Here is a 15,186-nt window from a genome sequence, read left to right as displayed (position 1 = left end):
CTCAGCATAGATGAAAGGAAGAAGAATAGAAAGTTAGGGGAACTGATGCTAAGAGAGATAAACAGGTGTCAAATACTTTAGAGCTTATAGCCATGCTAAGTACTTCTGCATTTATCCTAAAATAAAGAGAGAAATGGCAGATTCCCAAAATTTGTGATTAGGAAATTTCAGTTTGTATGGAGTATGTAGGAGTGGAGTTAGAACTACTTCATTTGTCCCATTGGAAGATAAAGTTCACATAGAGTTGGGGCAGTGGACCTAGTATCCTGGAAGTCAAAGTACTGGGTAAAGCACATTAAGAATATTTCTCTTCTAGGAACCCATTAGAGAGAGAGAGAGAGAGAGAGAGAGAGAGAGAGAGAACAAAAGCAATGAGAAAGACCCAGCCGGTGGTGCTCAGTGGTTAAGCATCAACCCATGAACCAGGAGATATTGGTTGGATTCCCTGTCAGGGCATATGCCCGGGTTTCAGGCTCAATCTCCAGCAGGGGCATGCAGGAGGCAGCTGATTGTTCATTCTCTCTCATCATTGATGTTTCTTTCTCTCCCCCTCTCCCTTCCTCTCTTTGAAATAAATTAAAACATTATTATTAAAAACAAGAACAACAAAGCAATGAGAAAAGGGAGACAGAACAACTCATCTTTGACTATTTCAACACAATTTGTACTCTATACCTTATATCTTCTTAATAGATCTTGGAAGCTGAGACATAATATTGCTTATGTGGTCTGGATTTATGTATACTTGTTAGCCTATATTAAATATTTGTGCATGTAGTTCCCTCTCAACACCCTTGAAATAATTTTTTTCTGAGTTTGTCTTATTCAATGTTTTCTACCTTAGATAAACAGTAGGAACATAGTAAATATCAATTGACAATGTTAAACCTGCCCTGGCTGGGTTGCTAAGTGGTTAGAACATTGTTGTCCCAGGTTCAATTTCTGATCAAGGTCATATAAGTTGGTTGCAGAATTTCAAGTCCTGGTAGGGGCGTATGCTGGAGACAACTAATTGATGTGTCTCTCTCACATCTATGTTTTTTTTTCTCTCTCTCTCCCTCCCTCCTTCCTCCTTTCTACTATCTCTAGAAATCAATGGAAAAAAATATCCTTGGTTGGAGATTAAAAAAAAAAAGTTAAATTTTCTAAAGTTACATGAGTTCCTTTTACCTCATGGTTTTAGATAAAACCATGCTGAATCTTCAGAAATTCCAAATATATGGAGAAAATACCTAATTCCAAGCATTCAGACATTGCAAATATATGTTTTTGTTTTTGTTTTTTACCTTTGCCAACTTCTTATTTTAAAACACATTTTGGCAGTTAATAAATAACTTGCATTTTGCCTTTACTTTGTATAAAATTGGATGTTGCATTAAAGTGAACTTTGCAGATGCTTCTTACATAAAATGTCTGTTTTCAAAAAGGGCATTTATTAATCTGGCAATGATATCAAATTAATTTTTAATTCCTCTACTTGAACTCAAATATTTTTGGAAGATAGTCCATATTTTCTTCTACTCCAAATTCTAAACTTATTAAATTCCTCAATGGAAGGTTATAATGGATCAAAAATCTATGTTGTTTCTGCCTTTTCATCATCAGACATTAAAGTATTTTCTAATACCTTAAAATGTCATATATATTATTGGTTTCAGAATTTTTCTCTTTTATGTCAAATTTTCTCTTACTTTAGTTTTATGTTACAGATAAGACACAAAAATATAGTGTTTTTGTAAACTCTGTTTTTCTTATGTTCATATATTTTTAACCAAGAAACATTTTCATAATTAGCATATCAAAGTGATTGTTGAGCCTATCAAAATTGTAAATTCTTGGTGTACATTTATTTGTGTATATATTGGTTAGATTTCCTAAGTATTCTTTGCATTTTTTTCCAAAGTATTTGCATGAAGCAAATATTCATAAAATTTCTAATCCTGGCTAGGCAAGTATTAGTTGTTTTAATTACCTAATCTAATTAAAATCTGCCAACAACCTTTGCAATAAACATTTTTATAGCTATCACAGATAAAGAAATTGAGGCTCAGAGAGGAAGCAATTTGTCTACAATCACACAAAATTAATAAGTAATGAAGCTGGATTAAAGGCTGGATCTGACCCAAATACAATTTTAATTTATCTACAAAACCTACTTATTGATAATTTTATTATGCCAAACAATTTATTTGATATCCTTTTAATTGCTCTTTTACTTATTTGATTTAATATGTTGTCCTATCCTAATAATTAGTATAAATGAAAAGAAAATAGTTTGATTTTTATGTGAAATTATTGTTTTTTAAAGATCTTCTGGAGAGCATTATTTTTGCTCTTTATTACATGTTCCATGACCTAAATAATCATAGGTTGAATTTTTCTTCTTTTCTCTAGCAGTATGGATGAAGAGATATGAAAGCTCATATTAGAATATATAGCGTTTTTGTAGATATATATATAGTCTAAGCAACTGGTCAACTGACCAACTAGCCGATAGCTATGACACGCACTGACCACCAGGGGTCAGATGCTCAATGCAGGAGCTGCAGAGCTGCAGTGACTTGGCAGCTGTGGCTCTTGGCGGGTGACATACCTGGAGCCAGAGAGGAGGGAGCCCAATTCCAGGGTGTGTCACCTGAGAACCACCCTCTCACAATCCAGGACCCCTCGGAGGATGTAGGAGAGCTGGTTTCAGCCCGATCCCTGCAGGTCAGGCCAAGGGACCCCACCTGTGCATGAATACGTGCACCGGGCCTCTAGTATAAAATAAACATATATGGCTTTCAAAGCCATATACTCCCAGAAATCAGCTTTGTTCCTTCCCTGTTTAAAAATTACTTTGACCCCTAGAGCAGGTTATTTCAGTTTCTTATACGTGTATCCAAAGGCAAGGTAAAGCCACATGAGAAGTTCTAGTGTGAGTAATCCTATCCTGCAGGGATCACCCCTTTATGGAATAAGGAGATTACAACCTGGTGAGGCCAAAGTTGAATGCAGTGTGATTAACTTTCTAAAGCTGTGGGAGTCCATGGCAAATAATGTGTCCACACTGTCTATATATATAAAAGCCTAAGTGACCAAGCAACCAAATGGCGGGTCAACCAACCTCCCACAGTCCCTCCCCCTATTCTGGCCAACCTCTGTGTGGCCCCTCCCCCCACCAGCTGGTCCCCCACCTCCTCCCCCATCAGCCCTGATCCTGGGCCAGGCTGAGGGACCCCACCCATGCACGAATTCGTGCACCGGGCCTCTAGTTTAATGTAAAGATGTGACTATGGAGATTCATGATGACAAATATTGCATAGCTTACTATTAAAATGCAAGGATGATTTCTCATATATTAAGTATAATATAAGAGAACACAACAAGGAAAAGATTGTAAAAACTAAGGAAATATGGAAAAACCACCACAGAAAGTGAGAAACATTTGGTAATAGGGCAACATTTCAACAACTAAGAAAGAAATGCACAGAATGGAAGCATTGAATTCGATGTCATTAGCATGGAATTGCTACAATTCCAAAATCATTGCAGTGTTACTCTGAAATGGACGTCCTATAAATTCCCCTATCATATTAGCTTAGCTGTATTGGAGGTACCATATATCTAGTTACTTTAATTTTCTCTCCATGCCATGACACTGAGGTAATCAGACCTATAGGTACTTACACATAACTCATCTTTTTAATCCTCAAAGTGCTTTTGTTATATTAACTAAGATTTTAAAGATTATTTGTATCAATGCCAATATGAAAATATCCCAGGAAAAATTAAGTTACATAGATTTATTTTCACTTCTTAAGTAATTATTTTCAGAAATCTCTCAAGAGAAGAAGTACATTTATCAGATGATAGTGTTAAATCTGTATGTTCCCTTATAACTGGTGAAATTGAGCATCTTTTCATATATCTGTTTTCTATTTGTATATCTTCTTGGGAAAAGTGTCTGTTTAGGTTTTCTGCCCATTTTTTAACTGGATTGTTTGGGTTTTTATTTTGTTGCTGAATGGTATGAGCTCTTTATATATTCTGGGTGTTAGCCCCTTATTGGAGGTATTGTTTGCAAATATCTTCTCCCATTCTGTTGGTTGCCTTTTTGTTTTGTTGATAGTTTCTTTTGCTATGCAGAAGCTTTTTAGTTTGATATAGAAAACAGTATGGTATTTACCATGGGGGGAGGGGGGTGGGAGGAGGTTGAAGACAGTAAAAGGGGTCAAATATAAGGTGACAGAAGGAGGCTAAATTTTGAGTGATGAGCACAAAAGGCGATATATAGATTATACACCTGAAATTTATATAATCTTATTAACCAAGGTCACCCAATAAATTTAATAATAATTTAAAAAATTTAGATGTCCATATCTGAAGGAACCTGAGAGGGATCACAAAACTCAGGCCCTGATCCCTCTCCCCAGAGCACACATACCTATAACTTCTAGGGAAATGAAAGAGTTGATATGACTCTGCTGTGGACATAAAATCAGTCTGAAGCAAACTAAACCTCTAACTTAAGCCCCTTGGCTTCTAATCTAGAGTTCCTTCTATAACTGCACAAATTATTCAATCTTTTTTTGCCTCCATTGTCTGACCAGTGAAATGAGAATACTGAAAGGGCTTTTCTCTTTGGATTAAAAATTTTAATGCAAATCAAATACTTAGAAACCATGCCTGGAAAATTGCAAGCTCTCAATAATGTTAGTCCTATGATTACTACACTATTTCACTATTTTCAACCAAATTTCAGAAATGAAATATAAATATTTATACCAAAAGGGTAGATAGAAGGAATAGCTTGTCTTCAAAAAGGATGAAGTAGTATAGAATGTTTAAAAAGACTTCTTTATCTGGTAGTGCTATTTTCTCTAAGGAAGCAAAGTCAAAGCCTTGTTATCAAGACCAAGTTTAGATAAAATATTGCAGTGGAATCCATGTTCATTTTATCATTTCAGACAATAGGTAGCTTTTTATGAAAAATACATGGTTTGACTGTGGCAAACCAGGCTATGTGGGGCCTAAAGTTCATACAATTTTGAGGGCCTTTCTTTAAAAAATAATAGTAAGTATTTAGAATGCAAAAATAAATGATAACTAGTTACTAATTTTTAAATATTGACAAATACCAACGTTTTACAAAGTCTAGTGAGACAGACTAAAAATCCTATATATTCTGAATCAAGTTTAGATGTTTGAGAGTTTCCCTCAGCAAGTGAAAGCATGATGTAATAAAAATATTCTGATTTAATATAACAACTCAAAATGATATTGAATGCAAACTGTAACTGAAAAATAATTTTTTTAATGGGAGGGAGCTTAGCCTAAAGTATGCTGAGGCCTTCTCCCCATGTCCCAGTAGAAAGGGTAGGAAGCCTGAAGGAGGTAGAATGGAACCTGCTGAAACTAGGCGGGCTTCCACCAGGGGGGCCTAATGTCCCCAGGCGCCAAGGCTGACAGGAGCTAGTTTGAACAGGCCTCTGTGAGGAAGGAGAAATGGAGACCAGTCGGAGAGAGAAGCAGCAGCAAACACAGCCTTTATCAGTAAGCACGGGCAGGAAAAGTTGGGAGAGCAGAAGCCAGATATAAAGAGGAAGGAACCCAGTTGAGGTCTCAGCAGATCTTTGGGTTCCATGTCCTGCTACTATAATCTTGCTCAAATTCTTTGCTCTCCTTACTTGCCTGACAAAATCCCACTTAATAAATAAATAAATAAATAAATAAAGCAAGCCTTTTCTGTAGGGACTAGAGCTAGGAAACTATTTAAAAGGAAACTATTTAAAAGACTATTAAAATAGTCTAGTTAAGATGTAATAAAATTCTGAAGTATAAAAACACTGTTTCAAAGGCGAAATGACTGACCAGGTAATTCACAGGGTCATGTACGCATCTCAACCATCTTATATAATAAATACCTAATACGCAAATTGTCCCCTCCACCAGGAGTTCAACTGGGAATTTGACCAGGGGGCAGGGACGGCCCCTCCCCCCAACCACTCACATTCCCGATTGGCTCCCTCACACCCTGATCGGGGGTGGGATTGGCCCACCAACCTCCCGCGGCCCCTCTCCCTGGCCAGCCTGGTCCCCCATAGGAGCCCCCCTACCCTGATCAGGGGTGGGTCCGGCTGGCTAACCTCCCACGTCCCCTCACCCTGGCTGGCCCGATTGACCCTGATCAGGACGGGCCGGCTGGACCCCATCCGTGCACAAATTCGTGCACCAGGCCTCTAGTAATGTAAATAAAAATGCCTCAGAAAGCAATACAACTCATGTCAGTCCTGTTTAGCCTGAGGAGGATTGAAGAATGGTCTTTTTTTTTTCCTCCCTCGAGATATATAGAAAAAATTTCAGGAGTGTGGTATTGGGATGAAGATTTTCTTCTCCCTTAAACAGGGCTAGCATATCTTCGGAATTTTGTCTGCTTTTAGATTCAAGCTAAATATCAGGAGAACCAAGTAGGATAGAGTTTTATCATAGTGTACAATGTTGAATCAGATAAGCTGAATCAGTAACAGAACTGCAAATGTCCTTTAAAAATATAGCCTGTCTTATATTCATGTGGCCTTGTCCCCACTGAGGGTTCTGCAACAGGACCAGTTTAAAAGTATGCCTCCCTGTGAATTTCAACACAGTCACATGTGTGCACAGTTGTCTAATTGCAAGAAAAATTAAATACCAGAGACCAGAGCCTTGCAATATACATAAGCCTACACTGTAAGCTAATCTACACTAATAAAAGAGAAACATGGTAATTAGCGTACGACCGCTACCCTTTTCATTGGCTAATCAGTGAGTATATGCAAATTAGCTGTCAGCAAAGATGGCGGTTAACCGCAAACAAAGATGGCGGCTAATTTGCATACATAGGCGCAATGATGGGAGGCAAAAGGGGAAAGACGGAAGAATGGTGGCAGGGCAGAGCTGGGGGGCGGGGGGCTGCCTTTGCCCGCCCCCACCCAGTGTTTGCCATCAGACAGCCCAGCAGGCCAGGCAACACCCCTGTCAGGGGTGCTGGTGATCGCCATGGCAATCGGAGGAAGAGAGAGCCGGGGTGCAGGACCACAGGGGCCAGGGATGCCAACTAGCCTGCAGTCCCCTGATCTGCGATCTTGAAGGGAGAGGTGGGGCCACAGGCATGGCAGCACCCTGAGCACCGAGTGCAGGCCCAGGGTGCAGCCTGCCTGCAGCCCTCTGATCTGCCATGCGAAGGGAGGGGCGGGGCCACAAGCATGACGGCACCCAGGGCATCGGGTGCAGCCTAGCTTGCAGCCTCCGATCTGCATGGAGAAGGGAGGGGTGGAGCAGCAGGCATGGCAGCACCCTGGGCACCGGGTGCAGGCCCTGGGTGCAGCCTGCCTGTGGCCCTCTGATCTGCCATTCGAAGGGAGGGGCGGGGCCACAAGCATGGCGGCACCCAGGGCATTGGGTGCAGCCGTGCCTGTGGCTCTGGATATGTGATCATGAAGGGAGGGGCGGGGCCACAGGCAGGGGAGATGGGGCTGGTGGGGCAACGGCAGAGGTCAGCCAGCACTCATGCACCCAACCGGGAGTCCGGAGTGGAGGGTGCTCTCCCTGGTAACCTGGAAATCAGCCTCCCAGGGCAACTGTGGAGAAACCAAGCCTGGCGAGCCATGGAGAGGGAGACCAACCTGGAGGCCATGCAACTTTTATAGTTGAAGTCGCCCTGGATGGAGGACTGGAGGTAGCAGGGATCAGAGTCGGCCAAGTCAGCCATGGAACCCCGGGTCTCCGCCGAATGACTAGAGCACATGGACTTCAATGGTCCTCGGTCACTTGCTGAGCAGCAGTCAGCCTGGACCAGGAATCAACCCAAAACCTGACAGAATGGAACCCAAACCTTTGCTGTGGCAGAGGAGCTCCGACCCGCAGCAGGGGCCAGGGCACACCAGAGGGATTTTGTTGAGGGGCCCTGACAGGCAGCACCCTGAGCAGTGGGTTAGAACCTCCTCCTGATACAGCAAGGTTGCAGGTTGGATCCCTGGTCAGGGCACAGACAAGAAGCAACCAAAGAGAGCATAGTAAGTGGAACAACACATTGATGTTTCTCTCGCTCCCTTCCTCTCTCTAAAATAATCAATCAATAAAAATGAAAATAAAAAATAAACCCTCTGGCCCTAACTAGTTTTGCTCAGTGGATAGAGCATCGGCCTGTGGACTGAGGGGTCCCAGGTTCAATTCTGGTCAAGGGCATATACCTTTGTTGTGGGCACATCCCCAGTAGGGGGTGTGCAGGAGGCAGTTGATCGATGTTTCTCTCTCATCGATGTTTCTCACTCACCATCCCTCTCCCTTCCTCTCTGTAAAAATCAATAAAATATATTTTTAAAAAAATAAAAATAAACCCTCTGGCTTGCAGAGTTGCTAAAACAGTTAGAAAGCAAAGTCTCATCCCTTCCCGTTCATTCAACAAATACTTCATATGCTCCTTCAATAATCACACTGGGAATGGGTGTTTGTTTGTTTGTTTGTTTGTTTTGGGTAATCCTCACCTGAGGACATTTTTGCATTGATTTTTTTTGTTTATTTATTTATTTTTTTGCAGAGAGTGGGAGGGAGGGAGAAAGACAGAAACTAATATGAGAGACATCAAATGGTTGTCTCTTGCTGAATCCCCGACCAGGGCCCTGGATTAAGCCGGCAACCCAGGTATATGTCTTCAATTGGAATCCAACCTGGTACCCTTCAGTCTGCCTGCAAAAGCACTATCCACTGAATGAAACCAGCATTTTTTTTCTTTTTAAGTCCTCCTCTAAGGAAATGTTCTTTTCATTGATTCTAGAGAGAGAGGAAGGGAGAGGGAAAGAGAAAGAGAAACATTGATCAGTTGCCCAAGCAACCCACAACCTGTGTATGTGCCCCCACCTGGAATCAAACTCATGACCCTTTGGTGCGTGGGAGGACACTCTAACTACTGATCCACACCAACCAGGGCCTGGAGCTACAATGAGTTCCCTCAGGGGGGGTGCTGCTTGTCCAGAAGCCGGGCTCATGGCTGGTGAGTGCAGCGGAGGTGGCAGGAACCTGCGGCAGCACTGAGGAGCAGCAAGCCAAGTGGTAGGGAGAGCAAGCAGGTGGGCGGTAAGGAGCAAGGGGTCCCAGACTGTGAGAGGGCACATGCCTGGCTGAGGGATTCCCCCCCACCCCCAGTGCACGAATTTCGTGCACCGGGCCTCTAGTGGGTTAATAAAACTCTAAAACTGAAGTCAAGGAATACTGTACAGTAGTTATTCCTCAGAGTAGTGTGTGCTTCCTTAGAATTTCATGTGCTCTTTCATAAAAATGAAATAAGAGAATATCAACATAATATTTTCAAGCCACAAATGTTTCCCTTCCTCTACCCCCAATAATTTGTTGGAAATCATTTAAGTAAAGTTCAGCCTTTAGGTTACTTACTAGAAAAAGATTATTTTTATTGTTTCCATGTTATGGTGGTGAAATTTGAATCCTGTGTCCAACATTCTGCTACACTAATGAGGCCTGTTTTCCAATTTCAAAAGCAATTTTTAGTTCTCATTATTCTTGATTCTGCTACATTTGACCTTTTGAAAAACTTCTTTCTCATATTGATCTTTAATATCTCAATTTTCTACCTCCTTTGTGATGGTTCTTTTTCTCATCTCTATCACTTCCACTTTGTGGATACTTTGCAAAGGTGTTTTTCTCCTCCCTCTGCCCATTGTATCCTTTGATGGCCTTTTTGCTAAACATTTCCCAGCAGGTGAGGTTATTCTCTATCTCCTTTCTGGTCATTTCATGTGTTATTGTTCCTTCCCAAAAGGATATCACCTTATATTAATGTCTACTTATTTTTCAAATTTCAGTACATTGGGGCATCTTTCCTTACAGAGCTGGGTACCTCTCCCGTGTATTATAGGGCATCCTGTGCTTCCTTTTACAATAGCCCTTATATTATAGCATGTTTTATATGCTGCAGTGGGTTTCAGTGCAGGAGGCCCACCAGTGGCATCACTGTCATCTGGGAACTTGCTATAAGTGCAAATTATCAAGCCGCAAGGTGACTGGACTGAGTTAGAAACCAGGGTGTGGCTTCATTTATGCTGTGTTTTCACAACCTCTCCAGGTGATTCGGATCCAGGCCAGCTTTATAAGAACCACTGGGATGCTGCATTTGCCTGTTTTCCCCCTTGATTGTTCTACTAGATTGTGGCCTGTTTTAGAAACTATGGTGGCATCATCTTCATTGTGATGTCATTAGTATCCAGTGCAGAGACAACGTTTTTATGAGCTCCAATTTCAGTTCTCTGTTTGCTCTCTATGTAATTTGTATGGAGAGCCAAGAGTCATTTCAAAGTCAACATCTGTGTTGGAAAGTTGACATCTAGTACCCCTCAGCAACGCTGTCCTCCAAAACAATTGCACACATCTGGCTCTACTCCCCTTACTGACAAAAACAAACAAACAAACAAAAACAAACAAAAACTCTCCCGCCTCTCCATTAGTCATGGAGAGGCCTTAGTAATCATCTCTCTTTGAAGAATAACTTCATTTATTCTGAGTATACAGCTAAAACATATCCACTATAGAAAATCTGAAAAAATCAGTTACACACACAAAATAATTAACACCTGCGTGATATTTTTGGCAATAATTAACCTGCTCTCATCCTCCTTTAGTTAACTGAAAGTCCCATCAACGCCTTTTGATTGCCTCCACCATTGCAGTGCTGTCTTTTTTTAACCTACTTCTATCACCTACTGCTGTAGCCTTCTATGCCAAATTAATTTTTCTAAAGTGTAATTCTGAGTAAAGTGCTAGAAAGTCCACATGACCCTCCAGTGCCTTTCAGAGAAGACCACAGTCTGGAGTAGACAGTCAGGGACTCCTATAGGCTTTAGGAGGGACTGCTTCCCAATATCACAGCATGTCCCCTGTTTTCTAACCTTTTGAATCTTGCCACTTCCCTGTCCCAGCATTCCTTCTCACCAGTGATTTTACTTAAATTTCCATTTCAATTTTGCTAAAATTGCAAACTTCTTACCTTCACCACCACTCTAATCCTTATCCCTCTCTCTACTCTGTTTTTTATTTAGTTCTTATAGCCGTCTAACACACCATCTATTTCATTTGTTCAACTTGATAATTGACTGTAATATAAAGTTCATTAAGACAATGATTTTTGCCTGTATCTTGTTTATTACCATATCCCTAAAACTTGAAACAGTTCTGGATACATAAAAGACACTCAAAATGTATTTGAAATATTGACTGACACATGAATGAGCAAATGAATAAATAATGACTATCTCCTGTGAAAATTCAACAAGTCCTCAAGGAAGTCAGAGCTCTTACTCTTTCTGCTGAAGGTGAACTCTCTGTTCTCTAAAGACTATAAAACCATTATTTGTACTCATGACATGTACAACACACTGAATTGAGTTATAATTATATGTTGCCCTTCCCGTTGAGGAATATACAAATTCCTTAAAGGCAGATATCAATTATCTTTGTATCTCTTGAAGTTCTTAATGCACTGGCAGGTAATAAATAGTTCCAAAAGTAGTTAAATTATTGTCAAAAGAAAAGAAAATTATTATCAAAAGCAAAAAGGGAGTTACCTGTGAGGACATTTTACCATTTTTCCTGTTGCTAAAATTGAATGTACCTGTACTCTTAAGAATAACTGTTCCTAAAGAAATCAGTATGTGAACATTCCACATCTTCACAGGTTATTAATGCTGCACTTGCTTTGGCTGCAAGACCCAAAAGTCAAGTGGTCAAAAAAACCATGGAAATGTACAAGAGCACGTGGGAGAATCACATCCATGTCCTCACAGAAGCTGTGGATGACATTACAAGCATTGATGACTTCCTTGCTGTATCTGGTATGTTTTTGATTTTTTAATTTATACATTTGCTCTAGTCAATTTTCTGAACCAGAAAAATACTGAGTCTAATTAATTTTATGCAATATAATGAGACATTCTTATTGCCAAGTGCTGCTACGTATGATCTATTCTTAATAATAAGTCTCATGCCTTGTGATCCTAAAAGAAACTTCTAATCTTGAGCAAAGCATAATTAAAAATAGTAGGTGGAAATCTTAGGCATATCCTGTTTTTTTTTTTTTTTCAAATAAATCATCAGTTTCTCTTCTTTAAAATATTGGTATGTCTTGATTTCCCTGCATTTCTTTTCCAACCAAAATATTTCTACACTCTGAAAAAAATATATACATATGTATGTATATATATTGATGTGATACACAATGTGTACTTCAACTACCAGTGTAATTGTTTGAATAATGGTGATGTAAAGGATCAAATAAACTAGTCTAAACATCTGACTACATCAGGAACAGAGAGGCCTGAGAGTCCAGGCCAAGCCCAGGTGATTCTCATCAGGACGATTCTCACCACAGGCTTGTGGAATTGCTCTCATAAAGCCATATCCTCAGAAGCATAACTCAGGTTTGATTATACAGTGGGGCCTTGACTTATGAGTGTCCTGACTAACGAGTTTTTTGAGATACCAGCTGTCTCTCGGCTGATTTTTTGCATTGAGTTGATAGAGTAATTTGAGTTAACGAGCTCCTTAATGAGCTCGGCCTCAGAACGAATTAAACTTGTAAGTCAAGGCCCCACTGTACTGTTCTAACAGCAAAGAACTAAAGGCTTTTTAGTTTTTTTCTTTCTCATAAAAATTAAGCCTCTCCTTAAAATAAATTATACATTTAGTTGAGAGAGAAAGAGATTTCCTTGAAATGTGATAACATGCTTTTTTATAAAGCAAACTCTTATGAATTTCTAACATCATTTTATCTTTTTAAAGTTTTCCAGTATTTTGTCTAACTTGTTGAACTCGTTACTTTTACCTGTGTATATATATATATTCATCCTAAACAGTAGTTCCAGAAACCTAGTGTGTTTTCAAGATTCCATAATGAAAAGAAAATGTGTGCTAATTATTCTAAAATTGGTTTTATTTCTGTAGAGTGAAAAACTTTGCAAATAATAGAAAATATATGGGAGATAATATTAACATCCCTTGTTCCCCTATTCAGAAATAACAACCACGGATATCTGATTTATGTCCATCCATCGTATATACATATGTACATATACATATATAATACAAATTATTTGCCTTTTTACACATAATATTTGGCTGAATTTTCCCATATTAGTATATAACATCAAAAATCATTCAGTTTTTCTCCTTTTGTTAGCATTTAGATAAATTGTAATTTATTATTATGAACATGCTATGTTAAGCATATTTTTGTCTATTTGCAATGTGAATCCATTCAATGTCTTATATTAGGGCAGTCTTTTGCAATTGAGCTGTTCAGTGCTAGCTTCTTTTTTTAGTAGTTCTTTTGGTTACAATGAAAGGAACCTGCTGATGCTACTTGGTGTAAAGGCACTTTTATTGGTATACTGATGGCACAACAGGAAGACCCTCCTGAATACACAAGAACAGGAACCGTAATTGGCCAGGTTTTGCATAAGTAGAGTGGCCGGGGTCTATGTTACTCCTTGGGTCCTTGGAGCAGGAACCCATGGTTTTGCTTTTCAGTGCTGGATTCACCTGACCTAGCAACCTTCATAGTGTGCTACTTTCCATAAACACATTCAGTGTTTCAGAATATTTTGCCTGCATGTAACAGAAAACGCATATGCAAGTTGCTTAAAGAATAAAAACCTTCCTTTTATGTAACTAGATGTTTTAAGTAGTTGATTCTAGACTTACTAGCCCTAGGATAACAGAAAGCTTGGATAGGAATAATCCAGGTATGTGGGGGGAGTATCTTATCACTAACATTATTTAGAATTGTTTGTACAGGGTAGTAGTAAGAAATGGATTAATGTGTAGTTGTTTCATTATTGTTTTTAAATTCTCTACAGAGATGCACACCATTGTTTTCTATATTGGGGTGGACTGTTTCTACTTTGCTGTTTTTTGGACACTCTAGTTGGTAGTGGTTTAATGTTATTAATGACCTATATAGGCATCTCTGGATTCTATTGAGCTTTCCTCATGGTTGAATGTCAAAGCATTATACCTCAGAGCATTACACAATCTACCTAAAACCGGAAGAAAAGCGGATTGTTGGCTTGAACCTGTCAAGAAGGAAATCGTTCCTAGATGCCTTCCATAAGACTTTCTCATATTTGTTATTGATTCGTCCTGTACCTTCTCCTGGACCAATCACTAGCAAAAGCAAATGTGATTCCCATGATGGCCTTAGAGTGCTGATACATGGTTAACCCACATGACTGGGGACCAGAGAGAGTGGTATCCTAATTTGTAGCATTTGCTGATTTCTGTGGCATAAATACTCCCACATTGACAATTATCAAGCTACCAATGTGATGTCATTGAACTCTGAATTGGGAAGAAGTACATAAAAGCAGCTCTTGTGACCTGGTATAAACAGATTCTAGCAGACCACTGGGCTTATACCAGTCATAATTCAACCTTCCTGTCTAGTCACTTACTATACAAACAACATCAAAAGTTTTATCTGCAGATAAGAAGGGAAAAATGGCTGTTGACTACATAACAGAATATGTTTGTCCCACACACTAAGTGGCATCCATTGCTTTATCAGATTTCTGTGCCTTCATTAACTTACCTTGTAGTTAGCATGAGCTCCAGTGGTGTTTCTTGTTACATCATTACTTTTCAACATCTGTTCCTACAGATAATGGCATCTTCTCTCAAAATCTTCCCAATCAAATAAATAAGAAAGAATATAGCTTGGTCCAAATATCTTTTTAGTTCTAAGGGTAGATCCTTAGGACCAGGCTAGAAGTCCTAAGTCTAAGACCATAGGCCAACCAATGGGTGGGTTACCTTTCTTTCACTTGGATAATTATAGTTCAAATTTTTGTGATGGGGGCTTCCCCAACCTGGTAGCTTTTGTGAGGTGCAGATTTTCTTAGAAAAAGTTGCAGATGTGATCAGCAGTGAATGACTTTTCTGGTACTACTTTATAATGATCTTTTATCACATGTTGTTTGTATTCACAGACATCTGGTTCTGCAATTTGCCAGGTAGAACAACAAACAAGTTAGTTCATAGAGCATCTAAATTGTGAATTACCTAGAAAGACACTATGTTTTCAAATTTTATAAACATTCTATCTTTTTCATGGGCTTTCTTTCAGTAGATAGAAATACTCAATTCTGTTTTTACATATAAGTAAAG

At 39.4% G+C, this 15,186-nt stretch overlaps 1 protein-coding gene across 5 annotated transcripts in view; it reads left to right on the top strand.

Annotated features, from left to right (window-relative positions):
* The window catches only part of CTNNA3 (catenin alpha 3), a 1,374,069-nt gene that overhangs the window by 883,021 nt on the left and 475,862 nt on the right, over positions 1–15,186 (top strand). For all 5 annotated transcript variants that reach the window (XM_070432843.1, XM_070432842.1, XM_070432840.1 and 2 more), the window contains exon 11: positions 11,702–11,858. In XM_070432843.1, coding sequence (XP_070288944.1) covers positions 11,702–11,858 — 157 coding nt within the window. The remainder of the gene's footprint in view (positions 1–11,701; positions 11,859–15,186) is intronic.

Source organism: Myotis yumanensis, unplaced genomic scaffold, assembly GCF_028538775.1.
Source record: "Myotis yumanensis isolate MYYU_CA2020_CCGP unplaced genomic scaffold, mMyoYum1.0.hap1 SCAF_13, whole genome shotgun sequence".
Classification (NCBI taxonomy): domain Eukaryota; kingdom Metazoa; phylum Chordata; class Mammalia; order Chiroptera; family Vespertilionidae; genus Myotis; species Myotis yumanensis.
The sequence above is the reverse complement of the archived record's forward strand: the minus strand, read 5'-3'. Positions and strand labels throughout refer to the sequence as shown.